Source organism: Mercenaria mercenaria, chromosome 17 (genome assembly GCF_021730395.1).
Source record: "Mercenaria mercenaria strain notata chromosome 17, MADL_Memer_1, whole genome shotgun sequence".
Classification (NCBI taxonomy): Eukaryota; Metazoa; Mollusca; class Bivalvia; order Venerida; family Veneridae; genus Mercenaria; species Mercenaria mercenaria.
In genome coordinates this window covers 35,552,473-35,573,840 of record NC_069377.1, presented here as the reverse complement: position 1 = coordinate 35,573,840, position 21,368 = coordinate 35,552,473, and the positions used below count along the sequence as shown (strand labels likewise).

Below are 21,368 nucleotides of genomic sequence, written 5' to 3'. Positions count from 1 at the left end.
TTTGACCTCAGATGACCCGATATCGAACTCGTCCACGATTTTGTTGAGAGTAATATTCTGACCAAGTTTCATTAAGATTGGGCCAAAATTGTGACCTCTAGAGTGTTAACAAGCTTTTCCTTTGATTTGACCTGGTGACCTAGTTTTTGACCCCAGATGACCCAATATCGAACTCATCCAAGATTTAATTGAGTGTAACATTCTGACCAAGTTTCATTAAGATTTGGCCAAAATTGTGACCTCTAGAGTGTTAACAGTCAAATTGTTGAAGACGACGGATGGCGAACGACTGACGGACGCAACGAGCGACAGACACAGGGTTATCACAAAAGCTCACCTTTGAGCACTTCGTGCTCAGGTGAGCTAAAAAATGAAAAAGATCTAGTCGGTAGCCAGTCTAGATGAAACTGCATAGATTACAATTTGAATCATGATCAAACCCTTCAAAGCAAGACATTACTCTACACGTATCTAAATCTTTATTCTTTAACCAAATATACAGTTTTCAAAAGAAATACAAACATTATGAAACCTTTAACCTTTGCATCTGCATGAGAATGGGTCAAAATGCAATTACTGTTCACAACAATGTCAGATAAAACAGGTGAATACAATGAAAATATGAGCCGCGCCATGAGAAAACCAACATAGTCAGGATCCATGCTGTTCGCTTTCAAAGCCTACTGCAATTATAGAAACCATTAGCGAACAGCATGGATCCTGACCAGACTGCGCGGATGCGCAGGCTGGTCAGTATCCAGGCTGGTAGCAAAACCACTATGTTGCTTTTCTCATGACGAGGCTCATATGATGAATTACAAATGTATAACAACTAAAGTATCAATTCATTTTTCTGTATTATTACTAAAATCTGATGGTTGTGGCACAAAAACAGTTTGAAAACAGGGCGTTCGAATTTCAAAGCTCAAAAAGATAAATATTTTGTTAGAGATACATCAAAGACGAACTTCCGTCCATGGTGCTGTTCAATTTATTTCAAAATTGTACAAGGCTCTGTAAAGAAGTTTAGACATCCGTACAAAAAACTCATTCAGACTACGAAAATTTCACTGGCTATACACCATTAGTTAATTATACTAGACAATCTCATCAAGATACAGTTTACAGTTCTGTTAAATAAGTCACAACATCAAACAATCTTATAGTGCTACGAACAGTTCAGAAGATAAGTGTGTCAGATCTTTTTAAAACGTAACTGGATATACAGGTAAAACGAATATTCCATTCCTTTGAACAATCACAACAAATTAGTTCAATCAGCAAGTCTTTTCCTGCGAATTCAAGTACTTTCAACATCATGTTAATGTATAAAATCCTTTATCACATTGTGAAAAATCCTCAACTACGCTGTGCACCACTTTTATCACATTTGCTTATATCAGCTGCCACTTGTTTCACTGTCATTCTGAAATGTATAAACAGTGTAATCAGTTTGTTCTATCAGTAAAGTTTGTTGTATTTAATGGCATTTTCCCAACTGTACAGACGAGTCAGTTCAGTGGGTCACCTGTATTATAAAGCCACATATTTTAAGCCGCCACTCAGCTATCTTTCCAAATGGACTTTTGTTCTAATTTCAAATTGTCAAAGAGCTTTCTATAGCAACAAGATTGTGTCACTTGGCTGGCCACTTAACATATTTTAACTGCATTTCACTGTTATATTGCAGTCATTGAACCTTTTCTAGACTTCTTTGATTCGTAACAGCTTTACCCAGTTCATGTGCAATGAAATGGTAACTTCACCATATAAACCAACTGAGAAATATATCTCACTTCAGTACACCTGTTTTAACCCTTACCCTGATAAATTTCTAAAATGGACTGGTCTCTCATTCAGTTTGGGCAATACCATTTATTATTCGAAGGGGTGTTAACTGAAAAAATAATTGACTGAATAGTGAACAGTGCAGACCAAGAGCAGTCTGCATGTCCCTGCAGGCTGATCTTGGTCTGCACTGGTCGCAAAGACGGAATACTTGCCGCTAGCAGACTAAAGGTTTAAAGCAACCAGCCAATGATGTGACACAATCTGATTGCTTAGTGCAGATAGCTGCTTATAACAGGGGGTCGCTTAGGAAGTTTCAACTGTAGTTAACAGGTGGGTATGAAATACAGGGTGTGTTAAACAAGAGCTGTCACATGAGACAGCACGCTCGACTATTTCGATGCTGGGTAGTGAAATTAGGCACATCTGAGGAGGCTGGAGCTGTCACTTGAGTGTTTAATGACTCAAATGTGGATGCAGATATTGGGCAATAGCTTAAGTAAAAAGAGAACACAATTCATGAAATATTGGTTCAAGAGTTAAAGCTCTTATGTCATATAATTTGGGTGATAATGTGGAACAATATTTTAAGTTTGAATCAAATCTGTTTGGTAATAACAGAGATAGAGTTTAAGTGCATCAAAACTTTATCCTGAAATTTTAAGAAAAAAGGGGGGTAATTCATAAAATATTGGTGTGAGAGTTATTGTCCTTGTGTCATTTGATGTGGGTGATTATGTAGTACAACTATTTAAAGTTTGAATCAAATCTGTTAGGTAATAATAGAGATAGAGTGAAAGTGCATCAAAACTTTAACCTGAAATTCAAAGTAAAAAGGGGGATAACTCATTTAATATAGGTGTCAGAGTTATTGTCCTTGTGTCAAATGATGTAGGTGATAACGCTGAACAATTATTTTAAGTCTGAATCAAATCCCTTTTGTAACAATAGAGATATGGCCAAAATGCATCAAAATTAACATAAATTTCTAAGTAAAAAGGGGGCATAATTCATGAAAAATTGGAGTCAGAGCTATGGAACTTGTGTCATGTGACATGGGTGATGATGTCAAACAACTATTTTAAGTTTGAATCAAATCCATTTAATAATAACTTAGATAGAGTGAAAGTACACCAAAACTTTAACCTGTAATTCTAGGTAAAAAGGAGGGATAATTCATGAAATATTGGGGTGAGAGTTCTGACCCTTGTGCCATATGATGTGGGTGATGATGAGGAATAACTATTTTAAGTCTGAAGCAAATCTACCAAGTAATAATAACAAAAGTAAAGAGAAAGTGCATAAAAACTGAAGCAGAAGGATGCCGGCACCAGGTTGAGTAGGATAGCTCTCCATACTTCGCATAGTCAAGCTAAAAATTGTAGAAACCAAAGTAGGGTATTCTTTATGTTAAATAATTCATCAACATGTATGTGCTACTGCATCAACTAAAAACAAAAATGTTGAAAGCTGACACTTCATATAATGCAAATAAATAATGTTCAGCAATCTTACTGGAGAAAACTTTAATATGCACTTGTTGCGAGGTGTTATAACAGTATCAGATTAAAGACTTCACACTAACAAAAGAATAAAGTCTCAAGTGCTAACACACCATTAAACTCTCAAAATATGCTGTTGAAGCTGCTGCCATCAGAGTCCAAGGATGTAAGTGACCAATAAAAAAGACCAAACTGCTCGGCAAAAATGGTGCTTTTGGAGCTCAAGGTACTTAAGTGACCATCATACCAAGTGTGTAATTGGAGCCGAAGTGCTATGATGAACAAAATGTCTCAAGTTTCTCAACCTTGTGGCACTACTTTTACCCAGCATGCTACAAGAACAACAATATGTTTCACACTGCTGGTTCCATTGGTGCTGTTTCAGTGCAAAGTGATACAAAACAAACATCCCAAAACTGCTGGGTACAAGGATGCTTTTTAAGCTTATTATGCAACATAACCAAAATTTTCAAGATGTGGGGCCCAAGGGTGCTACTGGTGTCCAAGATGCTGCACAACAAACATAAAGTTGCAGGGCCAAAGGGTGCTATCTGCAGTTAATGTTGCAAAAGAACCAACATGCTAAAGCTGTTGGGTCCAGTGGGTTTATCGAAGGTCATGTTGTTACATAACCAACATTCTTAAGATGTGGGGCCAAGACTTTAGTGTGCTACCTGACTTTCCAAGTGCTACCAAAAAATGTTCTAAACCTGCAGCGCCCAAGTGTGAATCCAGAGTGTGTGCTGGTGGAGCTTGTGACATCTCATCAAGAACAAGAGCACCGCCTTGCGGGTGCTGACGCTCATCTGATTTTTTTTGTATAATAGAAATATTGTCCTACCCATGATTTTCTAAGTCTAAAAAGGGCCACCATTCTTGCAAAAAGCAGGATAGAGTTATGTTTCTTGATGTACAGTGTCCACTTATGATGGTGAAAAACTGTTGCAAGTTTTAAAGCAATAGCTTTGATAGTTTATGAGAAAAGTATACTTAAACATAATACTCAACCAAGAAAATGATTTTCTATGTCCAAAAGGGGCAATAATTATTGCAAAAAGCAGGATGGAGTTATGTTGCTTGCTGTACAGGGTCAGCTTATGATGGTGAACAAGTGTTGCAAGTTTTAAAGCAATAGCTTTGATAGTTTAAGAGAAAAAGTTCACCTAAACATAAAACTTAACCAAGAAATCTGATATTTTCTAAGTCCAAAAGGGGCCATAAATCTTGCAAAAAGCAGGATGGAGTTATGTTTCTTGATGTACAGGGTCAGCTTATGATGGTGAACAAGTGTTGCAAGTTTTAAAGCAAAAGCTTTGATAGTTTAGGATAAAAGCTGACCTAAACATAAAACTTAACCAAGAAAATTGATTTTCTAAGTCCAAAAGGGGCAATAATTCTTGCAAAAAGCAAGATGGAGTTATGTTTCTTGATGTATATGGTCTGCTTATGATGGTAAACAAGTATTCCAAGTTTCAAAGCAATAGCTTTGATAGTTTAGGAGAAAAGTTGACCTAAACATAAAACTTAACCAAGAAATCTGATATTTTCTAAGTACAAAAGGGGCCATAAATCTTGCAAAAAGCAAGATGGGGTTATGTTTCTTGCTATACAGGGTCAGCTTATGATGGTGAACAAGTATTCCAAGTTTCAAAGCAATAGCTTTGATAGTTTAGGAGAAAAGCTGACCTAAACATAGAACTTAACCAGGCAACGCCGACGCCGACGCCGACACCGACGCCGACAACCGCTCAAGTGATGACAATAACTCATCATTTTTTTTCAAAAAATCAGATGAGCTAAAAATGTCACAGTTGCTTTTTCAAAAGCAGGAAGATGCTAAACATTATCAAATCAACACAATCACCAGGATTTCATACATGTACACATACAAACAGTCCTATGCCCTACACACAAGTGACAGTATATTTACACTGGGCATCAAGCCTGTATGGCTTCTTTTTTCTTTCTCCTGTCTGATCTTTTCATTTATTTCCTTTTCAATAAATGTAATATATAATTTATAATTTGATTAGAAACTTTACTAATTCCTACAAGTTCAGCAATTATGGTAGTTCTGCAAGTTCGGATAGAGTATTTTTCTACAATGTAGAAACCCTGATTTTTCAAAACTTCGGAATATATTTAGAAATTCAGCAAATAAAACAGATAAAGTCGAGTGCTTGAATTTTTGCTAGACTGATTTAAAAAATTTGGACATCCCGCAATGTTTCATAATGGGAAAATCACAATTTTCAAAACATTTTCGCAAATAGAAATCTTTCTACAATGCAGATTTCAATGAAACTTCTCACGGTCATAAATAAACATATGGCCTATAATGTGGTGAAATAAAATGTACAGATCCGTGTGCTTATTTTTGAGATATTTGACCATGATTAAAGTATTACTTTAAAACCACAGTCATTTCAAGCTAATTTTAAAGACATTTTTTTGTATTAATTAACATACCAGATGTTTTTATATCATTATTTAAATTAAGATAGTAACAGTGCCATTGTAATAAATTTACTCACAGGTTGCCATTAGTTCATAAAATGATTTTTATTTTCGTATGTCAGACCGGGCTTTAATCTATGTTTTCCAGATAAATGATGTTACGCCATCACTTCCGGTTTATCAAACGTGCAGAACCACCTTAAGGTAGTGTGTCCATTATTTTTAGACATTCAGCCAATTAACCTTTACCCTGCTGAATTTCTAAAACAGACCGGTACATCATTCAATTTGGGCAGTATCATTATTCAAAGGAACAGAATTTGACTACAATCACTGCAATTTTTGTCCAATGTACGAGTTCTGGTCAGAAATGTAGGAAGCCTTCATCCAACAGAATTACCATTATGAGAAAACTCTCTACAATTCTTGATTTTAAATTAAAACTATGAATCGGAAACTTTGTATGACAAGTTAAACACAACATTTTGCAAAAGTACCTTTATAGAAGCTGATTCTTTCCGGAGTTCATTGAAAACAAGTGCCAGTGCCTCTGGGTTCACTCCACTCTCACACAGTCTAACCACTGTTGCTAGTGTTTCCATATCCAGACCAGTGTTCAATATCTTTGACATCTCCATCAGAACTGTAAAAACAATATTATAGGTTGGCAGAGGTCTGGTAACCTGACCTCTAGACCGATTGTTTAACTTTTCTTTCAAAACCTAAATAACTGAGGAATTCCAAATGAATATTCTGTTCCGTGCCGATTAGTTTATTGTAAAACAAGGCAGTCTGAAAGACAGCTAAATCCCCCGCCACTGCTATAGATAGTGAAAGGGAAAAACCTTTGATTTTAGCTGTGACCTTGACCTTGAACTGACATGGCTGACTCATGAATTCTGCACAACATCTTGATGAGGTGATCATTTGACCAAAGTTTCATGAAAATCCTTCAAGGGGTTTAGGAGATACAGAGCTGAAACCTTTGACCTTCAGTTGTGACCTTGACCTTGAGTTTACATGGCTGACTCATGAGTTCTTGATGAGGTGATCATTTGACCCAAGTTTGATGAAAATCCTTCAAGGGGTTAAGGAGATACAGAGTGGACACCAAATGGAAGGCTCAAACCTTCGACCCTTAGTTGTGACCTTGACCTTGAGCTGGCATGGTTGACTCATAATTTCTGCACATCGTTCTGATGAGGTAATAATTTGACCCAAGTTTTATAAAATTCCTTCAAGGGGTTTAAGAGATATAGAGCGGACACGAAATGGAAGGCTCAAACCTTTGACCTTCAGTTGTGACCTTGACCTTGAGCCGACATGGCTGACTCATAAGTTCTGCACATCGCCTTGATGAGGTTATCGTTTGACCCAAGTTTGATAAAAATCCTTCAAGGGGTTTAGGAGATATAGAGCAGACACAAAATGGAAGGCTCAAACTTTGACCCTAAGTTGTGACCTTGACCTTGAGCCGGCATGACTGACTCATGGGTTCTGCACATCGTCTTGATGAGATGATCATTTGACCCAAGTTTTATGAAATTCCTTCAAGGGGTTTAAGAGATATAGAGCGGACACAAAATGGAAGGCTCAAACCTTTGACCTTGAGTTGTGACCTTGACCTTGAGCCGGCATAGCTGACTCATGGGTTCTGCACATCGTCTTGATGAGGTGGTCATTTTACCCAAGTTTTATAAAATTCCTTCAAGGGGTTTAGGAGATATAGAGCGGACACAAAATGGCAGACTCAAACCTTTGACCTTGAGATGTGACCTTGACCTTGAACCGACAAGGCTGACTCATGGGTTCTGCACATCGTCTTGATGAGGTGATCATTTGACCCAAGTTTCATGAAAATCCTTCAAGGGGTTTAGGAGATATGGACCGGACACGATTTTGTTACGGACGGAAGGACGGACGGAAAGACGGACGGAAGGACGGACGCAGACCATTCCTATAATCCCTCAGCCACGGCGGGGGATTAATAAACTGTTGATAACAGATTAATGAATTATTTTAATCCTTGAATGAATTAAATTTGAAATTCAGTAAAAAAAATAATAAATTAGGCATAATAAGAAGCACCTAGATTCATTTTGTTATTTAACAAGTCAAGATATAATGATAATCGGCATGGAACTGATTAATAATCAATTAACCAACATGAAGTAAAAGAAACGTCCCTTGTATCTTGTAACGGCTACCAAATGTGTGGAAAACATTATACCCAAAGGGTTAATTATTATTAAAAAATGGTTTTTTTTCACAACATAATTTATTATTTTGTTTAATCTTTATTTTTTTTTCTGCCAGTTCGAATTCTCGTAATTTGTTTGGTGTTCCTCGGTTATATACGTTTCGAAAGAAAATGTAAACCAATTGGGTGAATGTTGTATCTGTAAACCATTTAAAGCCAAGTTTAAAGCGAATACTGATGAGGTCTTATTTATTTCTATTTCTATTTCAACAAAATTTGAAATGTAATTTACTCAATAACCCTTAATCTCTGAAAGCGGAGGTCCGTATACCTAGAAAACCCCTAACAGGTTTGTCTAGAGGTACAGATCCGTACCTCTAGAATCAGACACTTCCTCTCACTAAACCATGAACGTCATAGGAGAGATCGCCGTGACATCATAAATTAACATCTGTTTATCTGGTGGTGGGCAAAACAAATGTTTTTGCATCGTTTGTGTATGGTATCAGAATTTTCAATTTTTAATAACTTTTTCGCTAATTTATGAATTTTCAAAATTCAAAAAGTTTTGAAATACTAACAATTTTTATATTTTTCGTATTCAAATATTTTTTTTAAATGAATAACAGTTTTAAATGACATATAATTTTAATAGCGGCATAGTGATGGTCGAAACTTTACGAAAAACACTGTAACTTAAGCGCTCATTATAAATTCATCCATTTTATTTCGAAATTATAATTAAAAGCAATTAATAAATTGCCTGGTTTATAGATCTATAACCTTTCTATAACTGATAAAAAAATTATTGAAATAACACGTTTTAAGAAAGATTAGGCCGTTAGAAAAACATTACTGTTTACAGAAAACATGGACTTTTGGCGTCTGCCCACACGATCACGGTCTTATCAGTTCTAAAAATAGAAAATACAATGGATTTGTATACAAACACGATCGCGAAACATTTTACAGTACAGAAGAGTTCAGCGCTACATTAAAAGCGGAAACGATCTACACACACACCCATTTTATCATTGGCAGTGGCTACGATTACGGTACTTTTATCATTTCACAAGATTATATATATCAACTTCTTATTGAGAAATAAGCACAAGTTCTACAGAAGATGAACTGTTCGACTGTATTAAGACCAATTTAGGGCTCCATAGAGTGATCCACTTCTGTAAATGTGAAATTCACAGTGTAACCGAAAATATGCCTATCCGCGTACTTATACACTTCCAGAAACCAACCTAAATACTAAGATTTAAAGCGTTCTTACGCAAAGGACAGCATTTCAGAACGTGCAGAAATAAGATATATTAATCAAATAACAACGATTCTACCCAGAACCCTTACCATCCATTGTCTCCTTGGCCGATGAAGATCTCTGCTGTTTACCAGATTCGGTCGCCATTTTTTAGAGCTATCCCATTGACAACTCGGTGTAATCCGGAACTGTTCTAATTCAAATGCGCCGGAACGGATGCGGGCTGTTTTACGCTGTAAGTTTTAGACGTAGATTATAAAAAGAAATGTATTTTATACTTCTTTGACATGACCAATCAACTATTAGAAAAGTTATTTAATTCGGTCGCTCAACATAAAAAAACCCAGAAATGTGGACAATTTTTGAGAAAATCTATTGAAGTTTTTTTTTGGCTTATATCAGTTATTTTTGTGTTTAATTTCGTCAGATTAATCCTTGTTGCTACCCATTTCAACATTAAAAAATTGCAAATACTGGCAAAATATTTTTTGGAACAATGACTAGGAGTTTAAACATATTGAAAGCCAATTAAGAATGGTGGTTACATATGAGCAAATTTATCAGCAATTTAAATTAAGTATCACAGTAAAGGAATCACAGTATTAATAAAACAGACAAATGAACGTAACTACAAGCTATGTAGAAGATGATTTTTAACTGAAGCCTTGAACTGCTGCATGTTTGCATAGTTTTTAACATCATGTGGCAAATTATTCCACAAAGAACAACCGTTGTAGCAGAATGACTTTTTACCAAATCCTTTGACTTGAGGAATACTGAAACATGACTCTTGACTAAACCTGGTATTATGACTATGTACAGATCTGGCTCGAGTAAAATACTCATTCATGTAAGAAGGAGCAGAACCTGAATGTATTTTAAAAATTGATTTAGAGTTATTTGTTCCACTCGTCTTGTGACAGGTAACAAGCCCAACTGTAAGAAGTGTTCTCGTCAATATTACTTCTTTGATCAAGTATAAGGACAAACCTAATGATCTTTTTTTGAGTAACCTGTAGCCTATTCATTCTTCATGCAGATTCTGATAAATACCATAGTACCATACAGAGCGGGCAAAGTCAAAGTGACGTACATTGGATCAAGAAAATGACTAACATTTTCTTAGTGTATGATAATAAAAACTTTTGCTTTCTGTACAGAAACCTAAGTCTTGTATATTGCTTTCTTGATGATTGATGTAACCATAGTCTCATAACTCAAACATTGATCCAATATAGCACCCAAATATTTAACAGAGTCGGTGTGCTTAATCACCGTACCATTACATACTATATGAAGGTTAGAATCCTTCTTTAATCTGGTCTTTGAGCCAAATACATGTAAAATTGATTCTGTTTTCCCTAGGTGTAATGACAATTTAATTGTTGTCAACTAACCAGTTACTAACTCGTTCAAGATCCTGGGTTAACAAACGCTCAATCTCTAGTTTACATTTGCCAGACACTAAAGTGGCAGAATCATCTGCATACAATAAAAGTCTGTTATTTACAACACCTGCCATGTCATTTACGTAAATTAAAAACAGCAGAGGCCCAAGTATGGAGCCTTTGGGCACACCGCATGTGATATCTGCAGATGACGAAAGAATGCCAGTTATGTCTATACATTGTTGTCGACCAGATAAATATGATTGAAACCATCTGGTAAGATCCGGACTAAAACCTAACAGTTTTAGTTTGTCTAAAAGGGTAGCATGATCAACTGTTTCAAAAGCTTTTTGTAAATCAAGCAGAATTTCCTTAATCTAAATTAAACCTTTTATAGCCAGACAGATGTATTAAACGTGTATCCGTTGAAAAAGAACTTATAAAGCCTGATTGAAACTCGTATAGTAAATCATGTTTACTCAAATAACTTTCGAGTTGGTCATATACAATTCTTTCAAATATTTTAGAAATAATACATAAATTTGATACAGGTCTGTAGTTTCCTTCCTCAGTTTTAATACTCTTTTTATATAAAGGAACAACAGGGGCATCTGGCACAACTCCTTGTATTATAGACAAATAATACATCTACAGGTTACTCCCCAACCATCAACAAAGATTATGACTGGGAGGTGCTAGTCAGGGAAACAGTGTTAGTCTAAAATAAAATAGTTAAGTGCATTGGTTAAAAGATAATAAGATAAAAGGAGAGTGCAAAGTTAAAATTAAAATGGAGATAATGCACTAGAGGTTGGCCGTCGCCAGCCTCTCTGTAAAGATATTGAGGTTGGGACTAGCTTGGATGTGGCCTGGGAGAGTATTCCAGTAGCGGATAGCTCTAGGAAAGAAAGAGTTGAGATGGTACTGTGTTCGAGACTGGGGTATGAGGAAATTCAGGTTTCTAGTGTGGGTCAGGTGATCATGATCGACAAAAACTAACTGGTGTTGTATTTTGTAGAGGAATATTACTGAGTTATAGACCCTTCTTTCTCAGTAGGTAGAGCGTCGGTCTACGGATCGCGGGGTTGTGAGTTCGATCCTTGGGCGGGGCGTATGTTCTCCGTGACTATTTGATAAACGACATTGTGTCTGAAATCATTAGTCCTCCACCTCTGATTCATGTGGAGAAGTTGGCAGTTACTTGCGGAGAACAGGTTTGTACTGGTACAGAATCCAGGAACACTGGTTAGGTTAACTGCCCGCCGTTATATGACTGAAATACTGTTGAAAAACGGCGTTAAACCCAAAACAAACACACAAAAAAAAAGATCCTTCTTTGGTATAATGTTTTTCAATGTAGTTCTTCTAACATCTGAGTAACACTGCTCGTAAAGTCATAATTACAGACGTACCTGGCCGCAGCTCTCTGTACACTTTCTACCTTATTGGCAAGATGTTTCTGCCAGGGGTGCCAAACAATTGAACAATATTCCACCTTGGGTCTAACGTAAGTTGTGTATGCAGCCTCCTTAACCTTTTCGTTTGTTTTGAGGTTACGTTTAATAAATCTAAGTGAATTGTTTGCTTTGGATGTTATGTTATCTATATGCTGTGACCAGTTTAAATCTTTTGAAATGGTAACCCCAAGGTATTTTGCCGAGTCAGTTGCTTTGAGTATTGTGTTATGCAAGGTATAAGGGAATATTAATGGTTGTTTTTGTCTAGTAACTCGAATGACCTCACACTTGTCAGGATTAAACTCCATAGCCCAGGCTCGTGCCCAGTCTTCTAGTTTGTAAAGGTCATTTTGTAGGGTCTGTGCGTCGGTCTGTGTGCTGATTGTTAAGTAAACTACAGTATCATCAGCAAATAGGCGGGCCTTACTCTTGATGGATTCAGGAAGATCATTAATGTGCGTAAGGAAGAGACAAGGACCAATAACCGAGCCCTGTGGGACACCTGATAGTACTGGGAGTTCCTCAGATAAGTGACCATCAACCGCTACTCTTTGAGAGCGGTTGTGTAGAAATGACCTAATCCAATTGACAGTTTCTGAGTTAACACCATATCTGTGAAGTTTATGGATAAGCTTGTGGTGGTCTACTTTGTCGAACGCTTTTGAAAAATCCATGACTATCACGTCTGTTTGTTGACCTTTTACTAAGCTATCAAATACTTATTGTGTAAAGCTGACTAGTTGTGTCTCACAGCTGCGTTTTGACCTAAATCCATGCTGGAGGGGACTAAGAATGTTATTGCTATCAAAGTAGTTCATCAAGCTGGAGATTATTATATGTTCCATGAATACAGGTCAGTGAAATAGGCCTGTAATTGCTGGGCTTTGACTTTGGGCCTTTCTTATAGACAGGGGCTATTGTTGCTTTTTTCCAATCCTGAGTGACAATACCAGTGCGAAGAGAAATAATAACATGTGTAAGTGGACCAGTAATAATAGATGCTCCATCTTTGAAAAAACGTGATGGAATACCATCAAGACCTGTGGTCTAACTAACACTGAGTTTGTTCAATTATTTCAATACTTTGTTTTCTGTAACAATGGAAAAAGAACAACTATTGTGGACAACACGTTTTTTTTTAAATAAAAATTAGCAACAAAAGCTTTACCAAACTGTCCCAATGGTTTTGGCAATTTACTGACAAGATTTGATGCAACAGTTGTAAAAAAGTATTGGAATGGTTTGCAACATTAAGCTTATCAAAAACAATGTCACCATCAATATTCAACCCAATATTTCCAGAGGAACTTTTATCTTTTTTAGATGGCATACCTAATTCCTTGAGAGTCTTCCACAAAGACTTAGAATCATTTTCATTATCAATAATATAATTTTTTTTAAAAAGTCTCTTTTAGCACAGTATATAAGATGCTAAGTTTTATTTCTAAAAGATTTAAAATTTTCATAATTTTCAGGAGTTTTGACTTTCTTATAAGCATTAAAAGCTATATCTCTGATGATATAGTGCAAGATTTCATTAGTAACCCATGGCTCAGTTCTTTGTTTTATTCTTACTTCTTTCAATGGAGCAATGTTATTAATCACTGACAAAAATAAGGACTTAAAACTGGACCATGCATCTATAACATAATCACATAATTTAAGCACAGGTGACCAATCAGTGTTCATTAAATTCATCTGAAAATCCTCTATGTTATAGTTTTTCAGAATAACATTGAATAACCATTCTTTTTTTCTAACATTTTACTGAAACTATCAAAAACTGTTTAACAGAACATATTTACCATGGATATATATGTTTGTCAGATTTTTGCATTTTAAAATGTGTCTGTTCGGAAAAAAAAAACGTCTGTTTTACACCATTTACTAAATAGCTTATGCCGACTAGTACATGTATTTGGTAACGACTAGTTCACAAAGATTGCTTATTTGTAAGAACTATATCCTTATGATAGAAATACAAGTTAAACAATTTGGACATAATGTTTAAGTCTATGAAACTACAATGCAACGCCATTTTTCTGAAAAATGTTAAAAAACAATTCTGATCACAAATAAATCAATGTGAACTACGTTACCATTTTGTGAACTACGTACGTTACCATCTCTAACATGCTCTCCATGTATTATACCTATGTTTGCATATAGTGTAGCAGTAACACACCACAGAGTCATCATATTACCACCAGAAGATGTAGAAAATTAATATATATCAGTTGGTTGACTTACTTGATCTGTTACTAAACAATGACTGGTTAAAATCTGATTGTGTGTGTTATTTTTATTTGATGAAATCACACATGGGACGTACCGTCTTTGTTTACACAACCGTGAAGAGTAGTCAGTGCCTATGTGTATTGCTCCCCAAGAAATAAGTCCTAGGATTAGATATTAGGCATTTTGCTGTTTTGATAGTAACGTAGTTCAAAGTAATGTAGTTCACAAAAAAGAATAGGTTAAGTCTATCTGACTTAATAAACATGATGCACAGTAAAACGTCTTTGCTTTAATTTTATACCGTTCACTAATATGAATGTAGTGAGAAATAAGCATACCTTTGTTTTTATTGCATATAGCAGTAATGTATGGTAACGTAGTTCACAAAATAATGTAAAAATAATGGGGTTTCGATTTTAAGGAGATTCTTTTTGGAATTGTATCAACAACATATGAATGAAATAATTTCATACTGTAACTTTTCTATGTTTTCACTGTCTTCGAGACTGATCATAGTACATATCTATACAAGTATTATTTTTTAGATGTTCGGCTCAAAATGGTAACGTAATTCACAGGAATTTCTGCGAAAAGACAATATCGCTAAATTATTTTTTATATTTTTAATCTGATCAAATATTTTTGCTAAGTTGTCTTTGTACATGTCACCTATACAATAACATGTAAAGCTGCAAACAAAAAACACCTTTCTGACAGAGTTTGTAGACCAATGTAAGCTACCCAGAGATGTGACAGGGTATTTTTGCAAATTTCGGACCCTAATACGTACCATAATATTTTAAAAGTACCATTGTCAGTGGCAGAACATTTTTTAAAAGTAGATAATGACCCTAGCCTTAAATCAAAGCAAACATATTATACCTTTTACTCTTAAATGCGAAAGAATATGCTTGAAACAGCAGTTTTACGTAATTGTCCATTTTTCCGGTTTTTAATGTCAAAAGTCCAACAGAGCTTATGTTAATTGTTTCACAAAGCGACGGTAAATAAAATTTACCTTTATCTTTATGTTTTTAAATTGATATTGATGTGAAAGCAAAATAGTTCACTTAAGTTTACAATAATGAAAATTTTATTGAATGAATATTTATGATAGAAGAATTTTCCTAAAACTCTCACTATATAGTTTCTATCAATTAAGATCTGTTCAACGGTTGAAATCACTTTTTAGGTCGACAAATAATCATACTAGACTCGCTAAAGGCAATAATTAATGATATATTATTATGTATATTTCTTTATTGGTGGTATTATGAATTTTCGAAATTACATTTGTAATAATTATAAGGTTAATTGTTCCAAGGCGGTATTCTGCGGTGTTCCTTCTTCATGTTTGTTTGTTACATCTGTGTTTATAATTATCTGTCATCCCAGTTTTGTGTATATATGTACATGAGCAATCTATGTGCACATGTATGTGCGTAGTTCTTTGGTTACAGAATGTACATTTTTCTATTAGTGGCATTGATAAACATGCTGATCTGATCCATGAAGCTCTTTAATCTTTACCGAACATCATTCAAATCAACTGAGCATAATTATGAGTGCAGTTTTTGTTCAAAAGGTAGTTAGTTGTCATAGGAACTATAATATCAATTCCTTCATTATCTGTTGTAGCTCTTTTGGCCTAATCTTTATATAATTTAACCTAGGGTGCTGTGTTCCAATAACCGATACGATTGAATATTGTTATTTACATCTCTGCAGAGAGTATCTTTGATTCATAAGCTTATTTATAGTCGCTACCGGTATCCCATACGAGCGACTCCTCCAGAAGACTCTTAATTAGTAATGTTAGTGGTACGATAGAGCAAGATAATCAGAAGACGCTCCAATTCTCTTATCCCAATGTTAGTAATTAAGTTGGAGGAGTGGGGACTTGAACTCACGACCCCTGGTTTCGTAGTCAGAAAGTGTTAACACTGGACCACTGGCTCTGCTCTCAGAGATTATCTTTGTTTTGCCTGCGGTCTTTTATCTCAGTCAGTAGTAGCTGAGTGTATCGCATCTGACAAAGCCCATTTCAGTCTGGCTTTCCACTCGGCAATATCACAATAAAGTGCGCACATTGGTGGCTGAGCATGTTATATGGTATTTCTGATGAACAGTATGAAGTAATGTTTCTTTTGTAGTGATTTATTACAACTTTCTGCTATTCCTTAACCAACACAACAAACGGGGAGTGAATCGGTCAACATTCAGGCATCTTATGATGTGTTTATACCCTTAAAATGGCCAAAAAAATGTGTTATGCAAGGATTTTTCATAAATGCTTAAAAAAAGAATAACCACCCAAATCGTACAATACTTTATTTGCAAAAAATGTAAATAGCACGTCGGCTTGAGCCCAGTGTCATAAAATGCTCTCTATATTTTATCCATATCGTTTTGTCTGTCGTTTTGTCTGTCAGTCAGTCAGTCTGTCTGTCTGTCTACATAATTGTATGTTCTAATGTCATGTACTGCATACCAGACGGGGATTTCCGGTATTTTTACCGGTGCTGGAAAAATCCATCTTACACCCCGGGGTGTATGATGACTCTCGTGCTTTAAATGACGTATCACGAACTACATATATGTAGAAGGTTTATGTAGTTATTTATACTTTATTTCGAAAAACGGAATAAAAATCCAATACCTTGACAGTTCCTCTTTGCTCCTGATAGTATATTTCTCGATTCAAAATACGTTATTTTATCAAATATTCATAACGTTACGCTGGAACTGATAAAACAAAACCGGAACTAAATATTGTTGTTTGTCTTTGAAACGTTATGACGTCTTTCCTGTTTACGGATGTTGATTTCCCGCGCTTTGTTTAAATACGCTGCTATAAGAAATAGTTCTAAAAAGAAAGCCGTTCGACTGATTTTATTTTTATTATTATATCTTGATATCGGTATGCAAGAAAAAGATTCTGTCACTGGTTATAGATGCAGATGGGAATATCCGGCTCTCGGGTAACTTTTTAGGCGGTAACTCGGTAGGAACCTCGTTACCGCCTAAACAGTTACCCTCGAGGCCGGAAATTCCCATCTGCACCTATAACCAGTGAAAGAATCTTATAATCCAAACGTTCTGAAAAAATGGTAAAAGCGTGTATATATCTTTGTATATTTTATATGATTACTTTTTCAGTGAAAACACATTTGAAATAGAACTAATTGTTTTATTGTTCCTGTTTTATTGGTAAAACATTCGTGAAATTTTGGTATCCTTCTTCTCGGTCTTTTCGAAAAATAAATGACCGAAAAGAATGTGAACGTGATTTTAAAAATAAACGTGTATTCAAGTTCATTCTATTCATTATTTATTTCATTGTTGTTGGCGTAGTCCTAGCTAGTTCAATCCAATTGCTGATCAATCGTAAGTGCAGCAAAAATTGAATTGTGAGACACATTTTCCATTTCAAGACGATGCCTGGTACCGTTGTAAAACTGCATTGTTTTAAAAATAAATGACTTTAATTCAGTTAAAAGTTCAGATCTTATTTGGAAAGATGTCTGGGTACTGGCAGTTATTTTGTTATTGTAATGTTTGAATGAAATTATTACATTCGAATATGCAAATGATCAATTCTAAGCATGGTTCTACATAAACTAGTTCTGCACAATTTTATAAACCGAAAATAATGAAGTAACCTCATTGTTCTGTATAACATAAAATATAGGCTAGACTCGTCAGAACCGCGCCATGATAAAACCAGCATAGTGGCTTTGCGACCAGTATGGATCCAGACTTGCCTGCGCGCAGTCTGGTCAGGATCCATGCTGTTCGCTTTTAAAGTCTATTGGAATTGGAAAAACTGTCAGCGAACAACATGGGGCCTGACCAGACTGCACGGATGTGCATGCTGGTCTGGATCTATGCTGGTCGCAAACCCACTATGTTGGTTTTCTCATGGCACGGCTCAATTATTATATGATCGAAAATCTATGTATGAATTATTGGTGTTCATGCGTATCATAAATGAAATTGTCACAATTTTTAGGCGTAAAAAATTGTTTGTTTCCGGTATCCCGACCTACCCTAAATTTTTGGCCCGACCCTAAATGTTTTTATGGCCTTTGAGAATAATCTTTTTAAAACTGCACTTTTCATGCTTTAAACATGGTCAGTGATGTAAGAAATCAACATACTGATGCTCTAAAGGCATAACCCCCCTATTTGTATTCATTTTTTGACACAAAAATAATTTCCGAAAAGTCTCCCTTAATAAAAAAAAAATCAAAAAAACATTTTTTTTTTCCGACCTACCTACCCTAATTTTTTTGAGCATGTTACCGGAAACAAAGATTTTTTAGGCCTTATAAAAATGTAATTCAACGGTTAAAAGGTTGACAAATGAAATAATTCCAAAAATGTTTTCAAATCAGAAAGAAGTTTTAGACATATATCATAATATCTAAAAAAGCGCATAGAAATATACATTTTACTTGGCTATATATTCCAGTTTACATGTACATAATTCAAAACAGTGATGAGAAGTTTTAATAAAATCTGCAAAGTAGAAAGTTTTCTGTTTGCAAAAAATGTTATCGAATATCTTGTGTTTTACTTTGTATACATACTTCAGTCATGTTACAATTTTCTCTGTAAAGGATGTCCTACTAAATAGAACATCTTTAAAAATACTTCATCTATGTTTGGCTATAAATGTATATGCGCATTTTAATACCAAATAAATAATATGTTATGTCACATTTGTGACTGGAAAGGTGGATCTATTGCCGATACGAAAAAAAAAAACAAACTCAAAATATCCTCGAGTTTACTGTCTATCGAAATGTCTTGCAGGCGTTTGAAGGCGAAATTACAATATTAAAACATCGTGTTTTCGCGGTTTCGCCTTTGCAGTTGAGAGGGCGAAAACGCGAAAACACGATATAAGATCGCGAAAACACGATAAAAAACTATCGCGTTTTCGTGCTATCAATATTGTGTTCTCGCGTTTTCGCCCTACTACGGAAACGTTTATGGGCCTCGCAATATAACGCAATATATCGATATATTTTCGCGATATGTCGGAATAATATCGTAACAAGCCGACACATTATGTCGAGATTTTTTTTTCATTTCACAAAACGCAATGATTTCTTCTCGAGATTTGCATAAGCTACATGACATCTCGACAAATCATGTTGCCTAAAAACGCCCTCTTTTCGATTTACTAAAGTAATTGCTCTCTCTTTTGAAATATGCCATTTTGGTATACAGGCCCGTACGAAGTACATGTATGTTTATATTGGCCGCGCTAGTTAGACAAATCAAATAGCTGGAAGTTTAGTTAGTAGAATAAAAGCAATTTTGGAAATTATTTCGGGAATTGTAGCATTGACTCCGTTCCTAGAAGCCTGGCTTACCGCCAATATAAAGTGACTGTAGGGCAGGTTAGGCTGTTCTTTAACAACTACAATTCAGCACTATTTTCGCAATCTTAGGGAGCGCGATGTGTTAATTAAGAAGCGGTCCCTAAAAACCACAGTAACGTTACCATCTGACAACACACAAAAGATATGAATGTACACAAAAACAAGTTCCATATTTCCTGTCATGAATAAAACATGAAGGAATTATCGATGAAAAAGTATACACTATTCAAGCTGACTTCTTATAGTATATAAGTTCCTAATCCATGTGAGGTGACATAGATAGCAGACAGTGTTACAAACACATTGGTCCTACGGATTTTCCAAGCAGTCTAAATATGCTTCATATAACAACATCAACATTTGATTTATTTATTCCCCTTAATCCCCTTTTAAAGAAATCCGTCTGTATTTTAGATGTACTTCATAAAAACATCGAAACATATATATTTTAATGTTTAATGAAATTCATTCATAAAACATCAGTATTTTATTTTCTTTTAATTTTAATATTTACTTCTTCTTATGAAATCCATGTTGAACCTAGATATACTTTATGAAAAACATCATTTTTATAAAGGTTTCTTGGTGTTCATTTATGAAATCCATAAAAATAGAAAAAAAAAATGTGTGTCTTTCACAAGTTCTGACGGACGTCTGTTGTGAAAGTAAGACTGTGGTTATTTTACAGTGGGGCTGATTGTTTTAAAAAAATATTGATCTTTTTAATTTGTTTGTTGTTGCCTTTTGCAAAAAATGCACTCAGAAAAGATTTACAAAAATGTGTTATGTGCTAGTGATATCATGTTACCGGTATTTGTTCACAGACAAACTAAGCTGTATATGCAGATGTTCTCAGCTTCATATCATCTGTCAACGAGTAGCTTTAAGGCACATGCAAATTGCCGTAAACCAGAAATTAATGTTTAGTATTGCTATTACTAGCAGTTCTACCGAGTCACTTTATTTAGTAGAAAGGCAAATGATTAACCGAGTGAAAATTTGGCGCCTAAGTACACGTATACTACATACTAATATACACAGTGAATCCTCATTTTTTTCTAGAGATACTATACATATTTATTTTATTTTTATGTTCATTGTGAACTCGTATAATCTGCTCGACGAGACTCGAAGATCCACGAATACGTACTTAGTACTAACCAAACACACTTTTCCTACACCCCTGCTCACTGTCGCTGCATTTAGCTGGGTTAGATCTGGCGTTAGAAAATCAAGAAAGGGATGGTTTGTATCGACATAATATGTCGAGATATCTTAACAGTTTACGCGGATCTCGATAAAAAAATAATTAAACATTGAGAACATTTATGCAGTATGTCAATAAAATATATCGACTTCTTGTGATAATATGTTGATTTCTCGCGAAAATATGTCGATATTTGCCTTATCTAACACGAAATTGCGAGGTCCATAAACGTTTCCGTACCCTACTGACCACCAAGGCGAAAACACGAAAACACGATCATGGCAGATCGAGGGCGAAATCGCGAAAACACGATATTAACAGCGCGAAATCGCGATATTTTTTGCATCTTGTTTTCGTGTTAAAGCATCGTGTTTTCGCGTCAAAATATCGCGTTTTCGCGATTTCGCCCTTAGGACGACAACGCGAAACTGCGATGGCCCCAACGGAACACCGTAATATACACATATA

The 21,368-nt window shown here is 35.3% G+C and overlaps 1 protein-coding gene across 2 annotated transcripts; it reads right to left on the bottom strand.

Annotated features, from left to right (window-relative positions):
* Window positions 1-840: 840 nt before the first annotated feature.
* LOC123537127 (mitotic-spindle organizing protein 1-like) lies at window positions 841-9,442 on the bottom strand. Of its 2 annotated transcripts, XM_045320694.2 has the most exons (4): window positions 9,307-9,442; window positions 6,245-6,390; window positions 5,221-5,283; window positions 841-1,426 (listed from the first exon to the last, which is right to left on the bottom strand). In XM_045320694.2, the coding sequence occupies exons 1-4, from the start codon at window positions 9,362-9,364 to the stop codon at window positions 1,400-1,402; spliced, it is 294 nt and encodes a 97-aa protein (XP_045176629.2). In that variant the 5' UTR covers window positions 9,365-9,442; the 3' UTR covers window positions 841-1,399. The 2 variants fall into 2 exon arrangements, with proteins under 2 accessions (XP_045176629.2, XP_045176630.2); XM_045320695.2 differs by lacking the exon at window positions 5,221-5,283 and having other exon boundaries at window positions 9,307-9,393.
* Between the last annotated feature and the right edge of the window lie 11,926 nt (window positions 9,443-21,368).